Here is an 18,438-nt window from a genome sequence, read left to right as displayed (position 1 = left end):
TTTTTCTGTCACCTTATGATCGGTTTTACTATGTCAGTTTTATAGATTGATTTTAACTTTCCTTTTATACCGGAGAAGTTGAAAATGGGCTCAAAAATTGTTATTCAGAATTTAAATGTGGGTTTTCCAATCTTATTTTTATTATTAATTCACTGTTAAAGCTTGAAAGCTTGTGTATTGTATGAAAAATTCAAACCCATGACCATCTGTATGAAAGGTCACTCCAACTTGGAGGTCGAGAGAATATCAGAGTTATATGAGATTATTATTACTATATTATTTGAAACAACATGTGAACAAAACGGTGTCATTTTGATTACTTTACGTTTTAGGTAAAAACAAATTACTGATTTAAAACTTATCACAGCCATTACATCGAGATATAAAATATATAAAAATTATTATCATATTTATTTGTTAGATTATTGCTCTAAACATTTGTGTTAGATTTATTAAATATTACTATATACATCCTTCGTGTATAATTTTCTATTCAGAAAGACTGACGCACAGGTAATCACCTGGGACTAACATTTGTTGACCTTTTATTTATTTCTTTGCCCAAAACTTAGGATCTGACTAGCTGATGTAAACATTTCTTTTAGTGCTGTATTTATTGAACATTGGGGAATATTTTAAATGTTAATTTATGTGGCTTAACTCATAATTTAGTGACATCAAATTATAAATCGCTCTATGTTATGTTTGTTCACTGGTGGATTGTATTAATACAGCATTTTCAGTCTCTTACTAAATCATGTACTGTAAAAAGCAACTATGTCTCGGCTATGAATAATTCATTCCTAATAAGTGTGTTTCTATTTTATAATTTATAAAATAGATTGAATTTTATTGAAATTTAAAATTCATGTACCAAAATCTAACAACTGTCTTTGAAACATTCCAATTTAAGAGCATAGACTACTAATATTTCAAAGCTTAAAATATGATAGAATCAAATGGTATAAATTGTCAATCAGCACAAAGAGGTTAAATACAAATTAATTGAAAAATAATATATAAATTTTAATGAGGAAAGAAATATTTCTACACATTTTTCCAATGCTAAACATTAAGAAAATTAAAAACCTATTTATAGAAAAACATTGCATTTTATTAAACAATAAAATTCCTTCGCTTATTTTTGTTGATGTTAGGACCAGCTTAATGTTACCAAATGCCAGTAACTTATTTTTTTTTTATAGATAGATAAAATTTCTTTCTATGAACTTAGCATAATGTATATTTGAACTGCTTAAATTTTTCTAGAAATAATTTAAATGAGGTAAATATAAGTATTTTAAAACACCTTTTCAGTTTTATTTTAATTAAAAATAAAAAATTAAATTACTTTAAAAATTATTTAGATTATCAATGATCATTCTAAAAAATGCATTCTGAATTAAGTATTGCATTTTAATGCATCACTTTCTGTGCAGTGATAGTTCTGTGTTGCAGATTAAGTTTCATTCTGTTACAAGATAGCTGTGTGGTCCCACCATTGAAACTTAGTTGATAGTTTGAATTTTTTTTATTTCATTCCTAAAAATCAAACTAATATTAGAGATTTAATAGAAAATATAGTGTTCCACATTTTTTATACGTGGTAACAATTTTTTGAGATGAGCACTAACTTGAGCTTGATTTTGTGTTTTAATTGTAAACAATAATTTTTGATCCACCTTTTCTCATAAGAAAGTTTTATAGTTTTAGCTATATGTAAATTAAAGAATTTACTAGGGGACTATGTCTTTATGGTAAAAAAACTGATTTTTAGCATTTACTCATTTAAGATTATGATGCACTATACCAAAACAAGTAATTAGATATAATAAACAGTACATAATTTGCTAAAACTTTTATAAGAAGCTTATTTTTTTATTATGAAGGGAATTTCTTAAATACATTTTTGTGATTTAATTGTAGAAGATATAATAACTACCCAAAAGATTCTCAAGTAATAAAATTAAAAATAGTTTGAAATAATTAATAATTTTTGTAGGAAACATTTTTTTAAAAACTCTTCATACAGTCTGTGCCCTTTTTTATTGAAAAGATTTTAATTACATTATGAAACATTTTAGGAAACATTTCCTGCAGCCAAAATCAATATTTGATGAAACAGGTCTCTAAGGAATTTTTTTTCACTGTGATGTGAGCTCCATCCCCTTTCTTAACTTGATTTGGGAATGAAATATTAGCAAACTGTTTCTGGTGAGATATGAATTTTAAATAAAATTTAAAACTATTTTCATACAGAAGATTTTTTTTAAATTTGGACTTAGGGTGGTTACCTTTCAGATAGTTGATAAGAATTGGTACTTGGAGGAACTAGGTAATTCGGGTTTTAAATTCTATCAGAATTATTTGTTGACATTGCTTCCATTATTAGTTCATATTTGTATCAAATGTTGTTAAATATTCCTTTTATTAATTGTAAAGTATTTTTTTTCAGACAGTAGTTGTTTTAAATTTTGAAACTTTTATCTCTGAATTTTTTTTGAGTGCTCTTTGAATGAGCGAATCTCAAAGAAAAATAATTCGTCTAGAGGAAACTATGTTCAAGAATTTTAAAATTGTTTCCTTCAAATATTTTTTCTGTGATTACTTTATTAAGTTTTCCCTTAGAATATTTTGCTTTTGTTAATCTTGAGCATAAAATCTCTAAATTTCTTTACTTTTAGTATAAATCTCATTTTGTGCAAAAAAACCTATCTTACAGAACTACAAAAGAGCTCCTATAAAAGTTGTAATGTATCACTTTTATAATTCTATAAAGGTTGCTTGTAATGTATTTTAGAGTTATTTTTAATTAATAAATTTTGAAAATATAAAAATTCACTGTGAGGGATTCAAAATTAAAAAATTATAGAAATGTTTTTTATATGAAGGCTGCTGAAGATTTTGTGGGTCTTTTTAATTTTTGAATTTTTTCATGTAAAGCTCATTCTGAATCAGTAAAAATAAAAATATATTTTATATTTAAATTGATTGAAAATATGTTGAGTTAAATTTGTAGGTGGGTTTAAGAAAATACATCCTTCTGTGTTTTTTTTTCTGCTAAGATCGTCATAATTTTTGTATTGAGTACGATTATTTATTTACCTTTCTTAGCCTCTTCATAATTAAATCATGCATTAATGTGTTTCAGATTTACTCCATTTTCAAAACTCACAGTACAGTAAGTTTTGAAAATGAAGTATATTCGAAACACATCACATCTTTATTTAACTATGATGAAGTTAAGAAATGTTAATTAAACTCAATACAAAAATTATTTTAACCATTCTTGTAAATTATTTAGACATAAACCAAGATTATTACAGATTGTGTGACATACAATGAATGATATTGAGAATGTTTACTAGCAATCTATAAACAGAGCTTTAAGTTTTATATAGATATTTTCTGTTTTCTGGTTATTGCATATCTTCCCAAGTGATAATCACAAATGATAATTTTACTGTACATTTAATAAATTTTGCTTATTATAAAAAATGCAGTTGTGTTAGGTATTTTGTATCCATCAATTATTTTGTACGGTTATCTTTTGTAATTAACTGTAACTTTTTAAATTAAACAACCTTTTTACAAAGTTTTTAACAGATACTTTGATTAAAAATGCTCTAGATTTTTTCTTAATCTGTCTCTTACTATTCTGATAAGAATATAAAAACAAGGTAAATACAGTAGTTGCTTGAAAGCAAGATATAAAATATTTCTATTAAATATTTTTTCAAAAAAAATACTTATATATTTGCAGCAATGGACAAAAATAAAATTATTTATAAAAAAAGGTCGTAATTATTTAAAGTAAAAAATATTGATTAAATGTGCAGATTTTTACAAACTTTAACTTGTTTTATAGTAGAATGTGTTCTCTGGTTATATTGGTGGAGGGGGGAATTAGCAGAATGGCACACCTATGATTTGCTTAGGAATGTGGTGTTCTTTGAACTACAGATTACCATCTTGTAATTGCTTCATAGCCATTGTAAGATGGTATGTTGTAATTGAAATTTTAATCTAAATTGTATTAGCCATTTTTGAGAAACTGTATTATTTTTTTTACTCAGGGAATGAAAATGTTGGATTAGGACAAATAATACAAATACTGTTGGTTTTATTGATAAAAATACAAAGGGATAAACTCAATGATAGATACTAGAATTACCTTTAAACTGAAATGCAAATGCATACTGATTTTTTAAAACTTTCTTGTATTTATATTTGACATAAATGTAAAGCAAAATAACAAACCAGGCCTTTTCTTATTAAAGAAATATTTACTGTTGTTTTCTGTTATTATATTTTCTTTCATCTTTATATGCCAACCTTCTGGTGGGTCTTTTATCCATTAGTTTCTGGTTCAAATCCCAGTCTCACCTGACCCATTTTTCATTTGTTACATAATTGATTTCTTTCATAGAAAAATTCAGGGAGGATAGCAGTAATTAGGCATTAACCTGTGAATAAATAAAAATAAATAACCAGAAGGTTTGTCATGTGAATAAATAAATATATGTGTAATTTTGTGTATGAAATAATGTACTTTGGTATTGTGTTTGTCTAGTATTAGTCAGCCTGAAAACTCACAAGACCAAATGCTGAAGTATAAATAGGCTTTCAGCCTGTGTAAGGCAGTAACAGCCGCCATCTTCCTAGTTAAATGATGAATTAAGGATAAAACAAATATTACTCATCAAATATTAGAAAGCATAAACTCATCAGTTGTGCAGTAATTTTATCTGATGTGTGAAGTTGTTTTGGTAGTGCCAAACTACTTCAGACACACCAGATATATAATTACATCAGATATAATAATTTACAATTATTAATAATAATTGTAAATTGAAAGGGATAGTATACCACAACAGGACGTCATAAGCAGCAAGAAGCCAGTTACTGGTCCAGCAATCCAAGTCGCACCCTGCACATCAACTCTAAACTTTAACAAATAATAATAATGAAGCATTAATATATTTAATCTTCTCAGTTTATTCTGTGGAAATAAATAGTTAGAAAATATATTTCATATAATAGATATAAAATATATTTTGTGTATTGACTAATAAATTATGATATGAATGTTTTATAATCCCATAATAATTTGAAATATATGATATAATCAGCTTACATGATAAGCTGGTGTAATCCACTGGCTGTAATAAGCTATAACATTGATATTTATTTGTGATGTGATACACTGCTAGTTAGTATGTCAAAATTAGAGAAAGTATCTATTTTATATAATTCTTGTGCAACTGGAGAAAATTGTTCTTTCATTCTTTGTAAAGACTGTAATTCACTAGTCATAATAAAATTATATTTTTCTTAAATAAATGTCATTTGATATTTATTTCTTTTAAGAGCTATATTTATTTCTTTTATGACATAATTATGGTTACCTTATTTTCTGTTCTGATGATAAAAGAGGGTGAAAATAAACATTTTGCGACATTTGAAAAATGCTGAAAAACCAATAAAACCTCGTGATTTGGAAGTTTGTAAAAAGATTTCCTATCTTTTGAATAATATATTTCTGCTCAGTAGTAAAATAAAAATATTGTTTCCACAAATGTAAATTAAATCATTTTATACCTCTCTTAAATTTAATTTTACTCTTAAAATTTTTAATTTTTGCAGTATTAATAAAAGTTTTTTTGTGTTTAGCACGGAGTGTTCACTACTATTCATAAGTACTACTTACCTGAAGACTGGGCTGCTTTTGCTACTTCAAATCCTGAGGTGCTGTCATTTGTTGCTGTTAGTTCTGGAACCAGTGAGTCAGATTTTGAAAATCTTACACGAGTTTTAAAAGAAGCACCTGGAGTTGAATTCATTTGTTTAGATGTTGCAAATGGTTATTCACAACATTTTGTTGAATTTGTTCGTAAAGTGAGACAAACATTTCCAACTCATACTATCATTGTAAGTTTCTTTTAGTTTTAGTTTATTTTTATTTAATATTTTAAAATTTTCTTCCTTATGATGTTGCAGTCACTTCATTCAAATAAAATGCCAATGCACAAGCTTGACCTTTGGACATAATTGTTTTATGTAAATAATTAATAATGTATTTTAGATAAATAAAAGTTTTATTTTGATTATTTTAAGCTTTGGGTTTCTTTTTCGATTATCATTGTATATAAACAAATTTAAATAATAATTTAATAATTGCATGGAAATCTATGTTTTACGTATATAAATATAATTTTTAAATTTTATTTTGTAAAAATTATTTTCCTGTCAGAAAACATTTTTTATATCATGACAGATTAATGTGGAGACTAGTAGAATTGACAACAGTGTCTACTGTGAGAATAAACTATATGAATTAAGTTCACTTTTCTCAAACAGAATTATTGTTAGCAACAGCATTTTTTTTAAATGTAGACAACATCTAATAACTAATATGCTGCCACCACTCTCCGGTTAGAAGCAAATTCTGCTAAGTTATCAAAAGTATTTATTATTAAATCTAGCTAGAAAATAATACTTGTATGTGTGTATCATCTAAAACATTACTTACAAGAGTTTATGAATACAAAACTATATGGTACAAGAAATTATGATATAATGACCATAAAAGAATTGTAAGTGTTCATTTCATATCTTTATGTACAGTATATTATTAGGCTAGTAAATTATACAGTTTAAAATTTTTTCAAGTCTGGTCTTCAGAGCATTGCTCAAAATCATATCTGGTTCCTAAGTTTATATAAGTTATACTACAGGCTTATTAGCTACTGTTTGTTGGCTACACCAATTACTGATAGGTAATCTGAATCAGGCTAAATTGTATATCTAGAAACAACATTTTTAGTCATGAAATGTCTGAAAATGGTATGTTATGTGCTGGTTTTCTGCCAAATATCAATGAGAATGATTATGCTGTAATCTGAGCAAGCCTCTTCGTTTTCTTTTAAATTTTATTCTTGTAAATAGAAACTCTAGTATTGCATTTATTGTTCATAATCATATCCATCTGTGGATTAATTTAAAGTATCCAGCAAAATTCAAACTGCAAAACAAAGAAAAAGACTGATTAAAAATATTAATAGTCGCAGAAGATAATTTCTTCATGTAGAATGCTGAATAAATTCTACTGAATAAAGCTTCATAGATTACTACAAACTTCTTGTTATAGGTGGTGTGAGCACCTTCTATAAACCTTTTGAAGGTTCCTAACAACCTCACAAGTGTATACACACTTGTTAGAAAGCTCATTTTAATATGGGCAATCTAATTGGTACAAACCAGCTCATGTTACAACATCCATACCTAGTACATAACTTCAATATTGTTATGTTTCTACCATTAGAATTCAGCTAAGATTTGTCCAAAAGTTATAAAAATATTATTTGCATATATAAACCTTTTTGAAATTAATCTGACGAGTTTAATAATATACCTGAACATAAAATTTAAATAATAGCAGTTATGAAAATAAAGATTTTGATTTTCATTCAGCATATCTGTGAATGGTATTTTTTTAATTTATTTAATCAGTCTAAAAATTGCCAGATCTTAATTATCAGTCTTAAATAAGAGCAATAAGCAATTATAGAAGCTGCTAGCCATATAATGAAACATTGTCTCCTTTATTTATTAGGTTTAAGATTGGTTTACATCTTTTCTATATTTACTTCTTTGCTTCCTTATTTTTTTTGAAACGGCAACAAAATCTTCCTTAGATCATGTTGCCCAATTTTTAGTGCAGTTTATTTATTTTTTTATCAACTTCTTTTCCAGTACTTCATGTAAATTTTATTGATTTAGACTTGTGATTTACACTACTCAAAATTCTTTTTAATAGATTTTTTTATTCTAAAATAAAATTCATAAAACAATTAAAAGCAATTGTGGATTGAACGATTTCATTTATCATTATTATTTTTGTATGATTGCTATGTTGTTAAATTTATTTAAGTTAAAGAGATATTAGTTGTAACATTGCTATTAAATCAAGGTCTTATTGATCATTTCAATGATTGCTCAAGGAATCATTTATTGGCACCAGTTGTCTTGATTTTAAGTTTGCATGAACACACAAAATAAAGAATATTATTATGGAGCTTCTAATCTTTTTTTTTATTACATTAGTAAGAAGATTTACATTTTAAAAATTCTTTTTAGTTTCAAATATTAGTTTGTCAACTAAATATTACACAGGACAACAAAAAAAATAATAATTTGGAACCGAGATAAAGGTAGACGAATTGGAATGTATTTTTTATACTAAGTCTTAAAATGATTCAGTTTTTATTCTTCACCCTCAGATTTTTAGTCATGATGTTTAAAATACCGAAAAACTTTGTAAATAATAGAATACAAGAATAATAATAATAATTACAATTAAAATTCCTACCTTTTGTTTGCAGACATTTACATTTATCTTAATTTCTTTTTTCTTATTTTCCTTTTGTGTTCTGTGAAGTTTTTATCATTCAGCAGTATTCGCTCATCGTAGATTCATCCCATCTGTCTTGATAATGTTGTTCCAGCTGCAGTATATCTTGATGGAACCTTTCTCCCTGTTCATCACTGATGTCACCCAAGTTTAAAGGGAAGAAGTCCAAATGAGAATGTAAAAAATGAATTTTCAGTGATATTCTGAAGCCTAAATTTTTGTAGTTCACTAAGAGTTCATCAATAAGTTGATCATGGTTTTCAGCTTTTTTGTTTCCAAGAAAACTAGTAACAACATCTTTGAATGACTTCCATGTTGCTAGTTCTGAGAATTCAGTTTGCTGTCAAATATATCTTCACGAATTAATTTTCTTATTTGTGCCTCAATGAATATTCCCTCTTTTAATTTGGCCTCACTTAATTGTGAAAAAACCTCAGCTAAATATTTAAAGCTATCTCCATCTCTATCTAATGCTTCTACAAAATTCTTCATCAGGCTTAGTTTTGTCTAGAGGTGGTAAAATAATATGATCTGCTTCAACAAGAGTAATATTGACAACATTTTTCTTACCTGGGGTAAACTGATTTCTTTTTGGCCAGTCTTTAACTACATAGTGTTTATCTGTAGCCCGACTATCCCACAAACACAAGAAACATATATATTTTGTAAAGTCATTCTGGAGACCGAGAAGAAGCCCTATTGCTTTCAGGTTAGCAATGATTCGCCACGAGTGTTCATCATAATTAATAGCTTTTAAAGTTTTTGACATACTTTCATATGTTTCTTTCATTCCCACAATATGTGCTGCCGGTTTAGAAGAACTTATTCAAGGTATGCAACAACATTACCTTTAAGCTTCTTTTTGATGAGTTTATAAATAAATGTCAATCACAAATAACATATTCAATGTCCATTTCAGACATTAGCTCCCTCACATCATGGCAAGAACAAATTAAACCATCTGTTCTAAAGTATTTCACTAAATTTTTGTTTCAATTTCTATATACTGAAATTTCAGTATCCTTGTTTAATAAATTGCATTCTTTAAGACGTGAACCTAGGAGTTCTGCATATTGTTTCAACAAATACAAGTCACAAATTAGGTCACTCAGTTCTGCTTGTTTCTTCTGGAATGTAATTAATATCTACTGAAGTTGAGGATGTATTGGCTGAGCCTTTTGGGAAATCAGAAATTTCTTTCCAAGAACTTGGAGCGATCGAAATTGGTAAATCAATACCCATGAAGTACTGGTCTCGTAGGTAAACGAACCATGGGTATGCACTACTGCTTTATTGTTTGAATTGAAACCAGTAACATTTGTTAAGCAAAAATAGCAGCCATTATAATGGTTGTAGGCTCTCTCCAAATCATAGGTATGCCAAAAGGCAGCTGCTCTTTTTTTCTTTTAACCACTGGGTAGGTTTAACGTACATGATGCATGCTGCATGTAGAGCTTAGGATTTATCTTGGTCTCCTAAGGGACAGTCAAAATAATGTTTGTAAGCAGTTTTCAGCAGATTCAATTCTGGTTTTCATTGACTTTTAAATTAACAAAAAATATTTGGAGAATTTTTACAAGCCCAATTTTTATTTATTGTAAGATTCAAGATGTTTTAATGAATTAAAGTAAACAGAAATACTTAATTATAAAAATAAGTATGTTTTAATTTATAAATACTTAATTACTTAAAATACTTCATAAAATTGTTTCATCATGGAGTGCAATAAAACAGTGCAAAAAACACACACACACAGAGGTTAACAAATCTTGATGTTCAATAAAACAATATGAACAGTTGTTTTGTCTTAAAAATCTTTCACTAAATTTATGGCATCAATTATGAAACAATCTTTATAATATGTGTATGATAAAACCACTACCACAACAAAAGAGCACAGCAAGTCATACCAAGAGCTGAACTCAAACTGAAGAAAATTTCATCATGTTGAATTACTCATTACTTGATTCATTGACATGTCTGGCTTGACATGAAATGATATCATTCAACTGTTATGTGTCAAATATAGGTCTGCAACATGCATCACAATGTAAATCAGATGTGAATAAGCAAACATACAGATGTACTAACTTATTTGTATTGTTTGTTCCACGAATGATGGAACAAATAAATTTAAGAGGTTGTAACTTAAGATCATTGTGATGGGTCGTTTTGGAATACATATCCACATTCAGCATATAAAATACTATATACAGAGTCATTCACGGGAGCCGGATGTTTTTGAAGTGGGTTGTAATCGAGCGTTCGTGGTGGGAGGGGCACGTGGCTGGTGTCTGACGTTTCCTTTGTTCATAGCCTTTACATTTTATTCGTTGAGATGGAGGCGTGGACCTAGATAACGCCTGTAGGTGTATGACTGGGTTGTGCGAAATGACGAATCCGTTACTGCTGTTCAGCGAGATTTCCGCCGTCAGTTTAATATCCATCATAATGCAAGTGTCCCTTCTCGTAACACAATATTGCGATGGGTAAACAACCTTCGAACAACTGGTTCAATATTGAAGAAAAAACCACCGGTTCTCCGACGAACTGCTAGCACTCCGGAGAACATCGAACGAGTAAGGGTAGCCATTGTCAGAAGCCCACGCCGCTCTATTCAGAGGCATTCAGCAGCGCTTCAAATGAGCACAAGTACGGTAAGACGAATTCTGCATACAGGCCTTCATTTCCATCCTTACAAGATAGCCGTCGTGCAGCAGTTAAACGAGCAAGATTTCACACAGCGATTATAATTTTGTCGACAAATGCTTACCATTTTTGAAGAAAATGAAAATTTGTTATTGTTTATGAGTGACGAACCCCATTTTCACCTGAATGGCTTCGTCAACAAACAGAATTGCCGGTATTGGGTAGAAAGAAACCCACATCAGCTTCACAAGAGACCACTTCATAGCCCAAAGGTGACTGTCTGGTGTCCAATAGGAAAGGTCGGTGTTATTGGACCATATTTTTTTGAAGAAAATGACGCTGCCGTAACTGTAACAGCTGATCGTTACATTGCGATGTTGAATTCGTTTTTCATCCCTGAGTTATGAAACCGGGGAATCGATTTTCAAAATGTGTTATTGCAGCAGGATGGAGCTACAGCGCACACAGGGAGGGCAACGATGGCTGTCCTCCGTAACTTGTTTCCGGGACGGATCGTTTCCAGATTCGGCGATATTCCTTGGCCCCCTTGGTCTCCCGACTTGAGTAGTTGTGATTTTTTCTGTGGGGGTTTCTGAAATCGCGTGTGTACGGCAATAAACCGCGTACATTGGAGAACCTCCTCCCCTGGGCCGGTCCGACTGGTTGGTATTGCGCCACCCAGGGGAGTGCCTGTTGTACTCAAATGGGCCTTCCCACCTACCGGCTGTATGTCCGGCTTGGCAGGTCGGCCCACCGGTCAGTTCTTTTGAGTCTATTGATATGCCCATCTATATATATCGCCACGCCATACCATGATTGTCTTGACGTGACGATTGGGTCTTTTCTTTGATCTTTCCTATCAAGAAAACCCTTGGAGTCCCCAGTGGCTCATCGAAACTGGCACACCTCAGCATGCCAGTCCTCACCACTGGGGCTATCCGCCCTTCCCTGTACTAAGATCAGAACCCCAATCTCCTCTCGTCCTCATTTTTCTGCGTTAATATTTTCTTAATAGCTGAATCAACCCTCTTCCAGGCATCTTCACTCTGCAACATGTGATTAAATAATCTCCCGTTACCATCAGATGATAGATCGATGTCTACTAATTCTTCTTTCCATTTATGGCAGTCAGTAAATGTGTGCTCAACATCATCTTCGCGATCGCAATACATACATTCCGTCGATGCTCTTCTACCGATTCTGTGCAAGTAAAAATTAAAGTTGCCATGCCCTGTAAAGTATTTTGACAGGTGAAAATTCACTTCCCCATGCTTCCTATATATCCAGCTTTTAATATCGGGGATGAGTCTCTTTGTTCTACCTCCAGGGCCATTCTCATTCCACCTGTCCTGCCACCTTGCCATTAGTCGCTGCCTTGATTCGTGAATTCCAACTCCCTGGTCTCTTTCAACTCTTAAAAGTGCCAATAAATCAATCGGTGGGACTCCAGCGAGCACACACAAAGCCTCATAGGAGACCGTCCTATATGCAGAAATCACTCCAAGCAACAGTCTCCTATGGGTCCTGATCATACGTGCCAGGTTTTTCTTTACTTGCACTGAAATCCACCAAACCGGCACCGCATAAATCATGAACGATATTACCGAAGACGCTATGACCCTTTTCTTTGACGCCTTAGGCGCTCGTTGGTTCGTCATAATGATATTTAAAGATTTTATCATTCTGTCAGCCCTGTTACAAACTTCGTTTATATGTTCGGTGAAGGAACCGTTCCTCTGAAAGGTAACGCCTAGGTACTTCAGCTTATCAGTTTCTGCTATTGGTTCACCATTGATCCTGATATCCAGCCGATCAATGATCCTTCTTCCAGTGAAAGTGATAAATTTGCATTTATCAATGTTCAGCACTAAATTTTTATTACATAGCCAGTTTTCTATCATCTGTAATGCCAAATTGGCCTTATTTTGTACTTCCAGTGCATGTCTATCACTCGCAAGGATCACCAGGTCATCTGCATAGGCAATGACCTCGACTCCTGCAGGATAATCCAAATTCAGGATTCCGTCAAAAGTTAAAGCCCATAATAACGGGCCCAAAACGGAGCCCTGGGGAACTCCACTGTGTATGTTGACTTCCAAATCTCCACTTTGCAATTCTGCACGATCTGTCAGAGAGGTATCTCCTCACCTGTCTCCTAAGATATAGGCTTATGTTCTTAGCCAATAATGCACTGTGAATATGGCTCCATTTGATTGAGCCAAAAGCATTCTTAACGTCTAGGGAGACAAGTAACGGAATCCCTCTTGTTCTCCAAGTACCTCTTCTGACATCTGCTATCCAAGTAGTTACTTTCTTTGCTGCCAACACAGTGGAGCGTTCCTTCCAGAACCCGAATTGATTGACGCTTATACCCACGCCTTCTTCAATTTCGCATACAATTCTGTTGGCGAACATCTTCTCTACCGCTTTGCCCAAGTTATTTAAGAGACTCAGCGGTCTAAATCGAGACAGACCTTGATCATCACCACCTTTAGGGAGAAAGACCACCCTGGCCTCCCTCCAACATCGCGGGAATGAATCATTCTCCAAGCCATAATTTGCTATATCAGTCATCTCCCAGGGAAGCTGTTTTACAAGGCCTTCGAGTATTGCAGCAGAGATTCTATCAGTGCCGGGGCTCTTTTTATTACCGAGTTGTCCGATAGTGTTACTTAGCTCAGCAGGGGTAAACCTCCTCAGCTCATATTCAGGCAAGATGTCAGTTGCCTCTGCTGGACATGGAAATAATTCGTCAAAGTGTGCCATAGCCTGCCGTTCACTCAACACAGGCAGACGCCTGCCAAACCTCTTAGTAACTATCTTGTAGGCTTGGCCCCAGGGATCATTGTCCAATTCCTCACAGAGTTTGAACCAATGATCCCTTTTTGATCTCTTAATGGCCCTGTTCAAGTGGCATCTAGCCTCTATGTATAGTTTGGCTGCAGTATCAAACTCAGCACCACCTCTGATCCTCAGTCTTTGTTTCCTTCTCCTAGCCTGCTGTAAATTATCGCGTAAGCGGGCTATCTCATTTGACCACCAGTAGACTTGTCATCTGCCCCCAGCGGCCCTTAATTCCTTATCCATTTATTGCTGTATTACCGAGGTAAGAGTATCTGGAGTCAACTCAATCATATTACGTAGCCTTTGAGCTACTTTATCAACTATTTTGTCAACCTGACGGGCTGTAGGTCTTGTAATAAAAGGTCTTTCAACTACAGAGTCACTGCCTTCCTTTATGATCAGATGAAGCGGAAGGTGATCACTGGAAATATCGTTATCCATCACTGTTAGCTCTAGCTGATCCATTGACCATCTATTATCAGCAATGACCAGATCTAAAACAGAGTAGTGGCCCCGAGCCTCGTAAGTTGGGGTACCGTCATTTAAACAGCAACCTACATTGGAGAACTTAAAGATCGCAATTCGTCATCACGTCACCCAGATTGACGTAGACAATAATTGACGTAGGCAAAGAATTGAGGCCAGTTACCGTGAAAGGCTACAACAATGTATTGCCCAAAATGGACATCACTTGCCGGACATCATTTTTCGTTCATGAGTAAGTAACAAATGCTTTGATTTAACAAGTGTTTCAGTACCAATAAAACTTTTTTAAAGTAAATATTCAATTTTTTATGATTATTTTAAAAACATCCGGTTCCCGTGAATGACCCTGTAGAACAACTACTCCCTTTTCAGTTCCAAATTTTATGTCGACCAGTGTTATTAAATAAGTTGATTGTAAAATAATAAAACTTTTCTTCCAAAGAGCTTTTCAGAAAAAATTAACAGTGCCTCAAACAGTGGAGTTCAATTCTTCAGTTTGTTTATTTTAAAGAATTATATATTATTTATCAAAAATTATATCTAAATGAAGTTTTGTTTCTTCATTTCTAAGTATGCACTTTTTGTATATTAAAAATTTAAGCATAATGTTCTATTATTACAATTTGTGTCTGTTTATGTAATCATGCACAATCAGGCAAAACAAATTTTAACAAAACATAAAATTTGTCTATTAACAAAATCCGCTTTTTTGGTAAAATAAGGAAAAAAGATTTTTATTTTATATGTAAATTCTAAGTTTCTATGTATCATTTCTCTAGTCACCATTCACATTCAGGTATTGCAATATCAGCTTTTTTCAGACACTTGTAATAGATCTCTGGCATCATGGTACCGTCTTTCTTTTTCCTGTTTAGCCTCCGGTAATTACCCTTCAGATAATACAGAGGATGAATGAGGATGATATGCATGAGTGTAAATGAAGTGTAGTCTTGTACTGTCTCAGTTCAACCACTCATGAGATGTTTAGTTAATTGAAACCCAACCACCAAAGAACACCGGTATCTATGATCTAGTATTCAAATCCGTTAAAAATAACTGACTTTACTAGGACTTGAACGCTGGAACTGTCGACTTGTATCTGTCTGATATCTGTTTGTAAATAAGAATTATAGAAAAGTTTTAATTATAATGGATACTGGAAATATATAAACTGAACTACCCTGTTCTCCAGGTATCAGACATTCATTTTATTTGAGTTCTTTAGAAACCTAAGTAAGAGTTCTAAAAAAAATGTAAAAGTTTCAGATTTGCTTTGATGAACCACATGAAATGTTTTACTATAATTTATCCATTCCATGCTGATCCCAAAAATGGTCTCCATAAGATAGACTAAAAACCTCCACATGAAATTTCAAAATATTATTCATAAAAATTGTATATAATCCTATTTGCTTTAATTTTCACTGCTTGAACTTTTTTGTTGAACTTCTTCCTGAATTTTTTTAACTGAATAATACTATATAGTAAATATTTCAACTGAAGAAGTAAACAACCATGCCCAAAATTTCACTTTATGTATTTCTATGATCAGTTAAAATTAATTCCTTCAAGATATTAAAAATATTTTATTCATTTACAATCCTATCCAAACAATACAGTTCAATTCACTAAGATGGGCACAAATGAAATGAACAAGACCATTGAGTCAAAGGTCCTTTTAATTAATGTTGAATGAATACAAATAAAAACATTTAAATAAAGCCCTTCCTAGCAACTTCTCTTGCATACTTTACACATATATATATGAATGCATTACGTAAGTAGCACCCACTTAAAAAATTATCTCACTCTCATAACTATAAAAGGCATGGTACAATAAAATTTTGTATGAAATCACTAATATTTTGAGAAATTTATCTTATTTTGATAAATGAATCCCAAAATAATTCACAGGAACCAAGTATCTCTGCGGAACAAGATTTAAGTCAGCTGTTCATAACATCATTACACAAAAAATTAATCTGAAATACCATACAAGTCCTTTAAACCATCCCTAAATTTCAATAAAACAAAAAAATCACATTTTATATTTATATAAAATACATAAAATTAAATTGAATCTTTGGTTTCTTGTCTTATTTCTTTCATTTTCATTATCATTGTAAAACATCCATCTACTATAGATACCCCAAATTTCACTCATTAACTAAATCAGATCAGTAGTCACCTTTCTGAAATGCCAGCTTTCATGGATGAAAGAGGTTATCAAATGTCACATTTGCTGATTTACTCCCAGGAAATATAACTTAATTGTCTTTAAAATTTGATTAAATTTTATTATAAACAGTAAGTATTGTTTTAACCAATAAACAGTTCTGCTACTAGTTTGTCTTCTTGCAGAACCCCTACAGAGAGCTTCTTGAAAATCTCACATGAAAATCCATTACTCCAATAAAGGAGACTTGCTAGCTGTTTGAGGTTACCAACATGACACTAGGGATGGAGCAGTGGATAACAAATTTCTAAAGTATTATTCAGAGGGAGAGGGTTGGGAAATAGGCTGATCATCTTCTTCCCCTATGTAGGAGAAGAAGGCTGCCTCTGATCGGGCAGTTTATCATTCTGCCTCAGGACATATGACCTCGTCCTGCCTCAGGACATATGATTAGTGATTTTTTTTTTTACTTAAATTTTAAAAATTGACTATTGTTATCTTAATGATATTTTTAGATTAATTTTAGACATTTTTTAATGTCTAAAAGTTGAATGTACAGTTATCAACTCCAGTTCAATATTATAATAAATAAATTATAGATGTAATAATATTAACATATTATTGTGTTTCATTCTTCAGGCTGGCAATGTTGTTACTGGTGAAATGGTGGAGGAATTGTTACTTTCTGGTGCTGATATTATTAAGGTATTTTTTTATACATTAATATTACTGTAGGATTTTGTTAATAAAAATTTATTTCCTCCAAACACTTAAAAAAATTATTACTTCTGAAGACCTACTTCGACATCAGAGTTTACTTCAAATATATAAATTACACATAAGTATCATTCTGCAAAGTATATGCAGATGCCTACATAGTTGATGGTAATGCATGGAATTTTATAATCTTGAAAAGTCTGTAAAATAAAATACTAATATTTAGTAAATAATAAAGTGTAAAATACAATCATAAATAATGGCAATCAGAATAAATCTTTTTTTCTAGCAGTTTAACTACTGGTGATTGAAAGCAGATGTTTTCATATTCTCAAAATAATATTATTATTAAGTTTATATCTCTTCCAGAACAATTAAGCTACAGTGCTTCTTGTTAAACATTGTATCATATGATTTGTTTCAACTTTTGGTTAAATTTTGATGGATTAAAAAAATATTAGGCTATACAGTGAACAGAAAACAAAATTACAATATATTTCAAACTTTGAAAATTTATCAGTTTTATTTTCCAAGCTCTCTTCCCATTTGCATTACATATTACAAGAAGTCACTTATCATCATCTTCAATATAACAACAGCTATACAGGCATATGAATGAATATCTTCACAGGGGAAGAAAAAATAGAATATATGTTTGGACAACATCCTGTCCCTATAAGGGAAGACCCTGTGAAGCCTTGTGACGATCTTGGTCGCCACACCACACCCTTCATTCCTACCACTGCTAGGCTTTACCAGAGGTCATCTTTTAGACACTCTAAACCTGATAACACATCATAATCATCTATTTGGCTATAGCAGACATTCCCATCAGTGCAAGTTGTGCAAATACATAACTTGCTATTGCCTTCATATGGCTTCTTCACTTAAATATTATTTGCTATGTAGAACCATTGTACGAGAATAATAATTGGCAGTTTTTTCCTATTGACCCATTTTGTCAGACGTTTTGTGCATCTTTAGCCACAGTCCTACTACTACAGCTGAAGAATTGTACTAGTTAGGTTGATTTATTTTTGTTAACAAGATAATCATGATTTACAAACCTTCCATTTGTGTAAAACATGAATAATGTTTTTGTGGTCTGAAAGTTTCTTCACAATTAAAGTTCATAAGTTATGCTTCTTGGAAA

The 18,438-nt window shown here is 31.6% G+C and overlaps 1 protein-coding gene across 1 annotated transcript in view; it reads left to right on the top strand.

Moving 5' to 3' along the window:
* LOC142325409 (GMP reductase 1-like) overlaps positions 1–18,438 on the top strand; it is an 82,462-nt gene that overhangs the window by 50,408 nt on the left and 13,616 nt on the right. Inside the window, exons 3-4 of the mRNA XM_075367143.1 lie at positions 5,674–5,931; positions 17,208–17,273. Of these exons, the coding sequence (XP_075223258.1) occupies positions 5,674–5,931; positions 17,208–17,273 (324 nt within the window). The remainder of the gene's footprint in view (positions 1–5,673; positions 5,932–17,207; positions 17,274–18,438) is intronic.

The sequence above is a fragment of the Lycorma delicatula genome, chromosome 1 (assembly GCF_047948215.1).
Source record: "Lycorma delicatula isolate Av1 chromosome 1, ASM4794821v1, whole genome shotgun sequence".
Lineage (NCBI taxonomy): Eukaryota > Metazoa > Arthropoda > Insecta > Hemiptera > Fulgoridae > Lycorma > Lycorma delicatula.
This window is presented reverse-complemented; position numbering and strand designations above follow the sequence as displayed.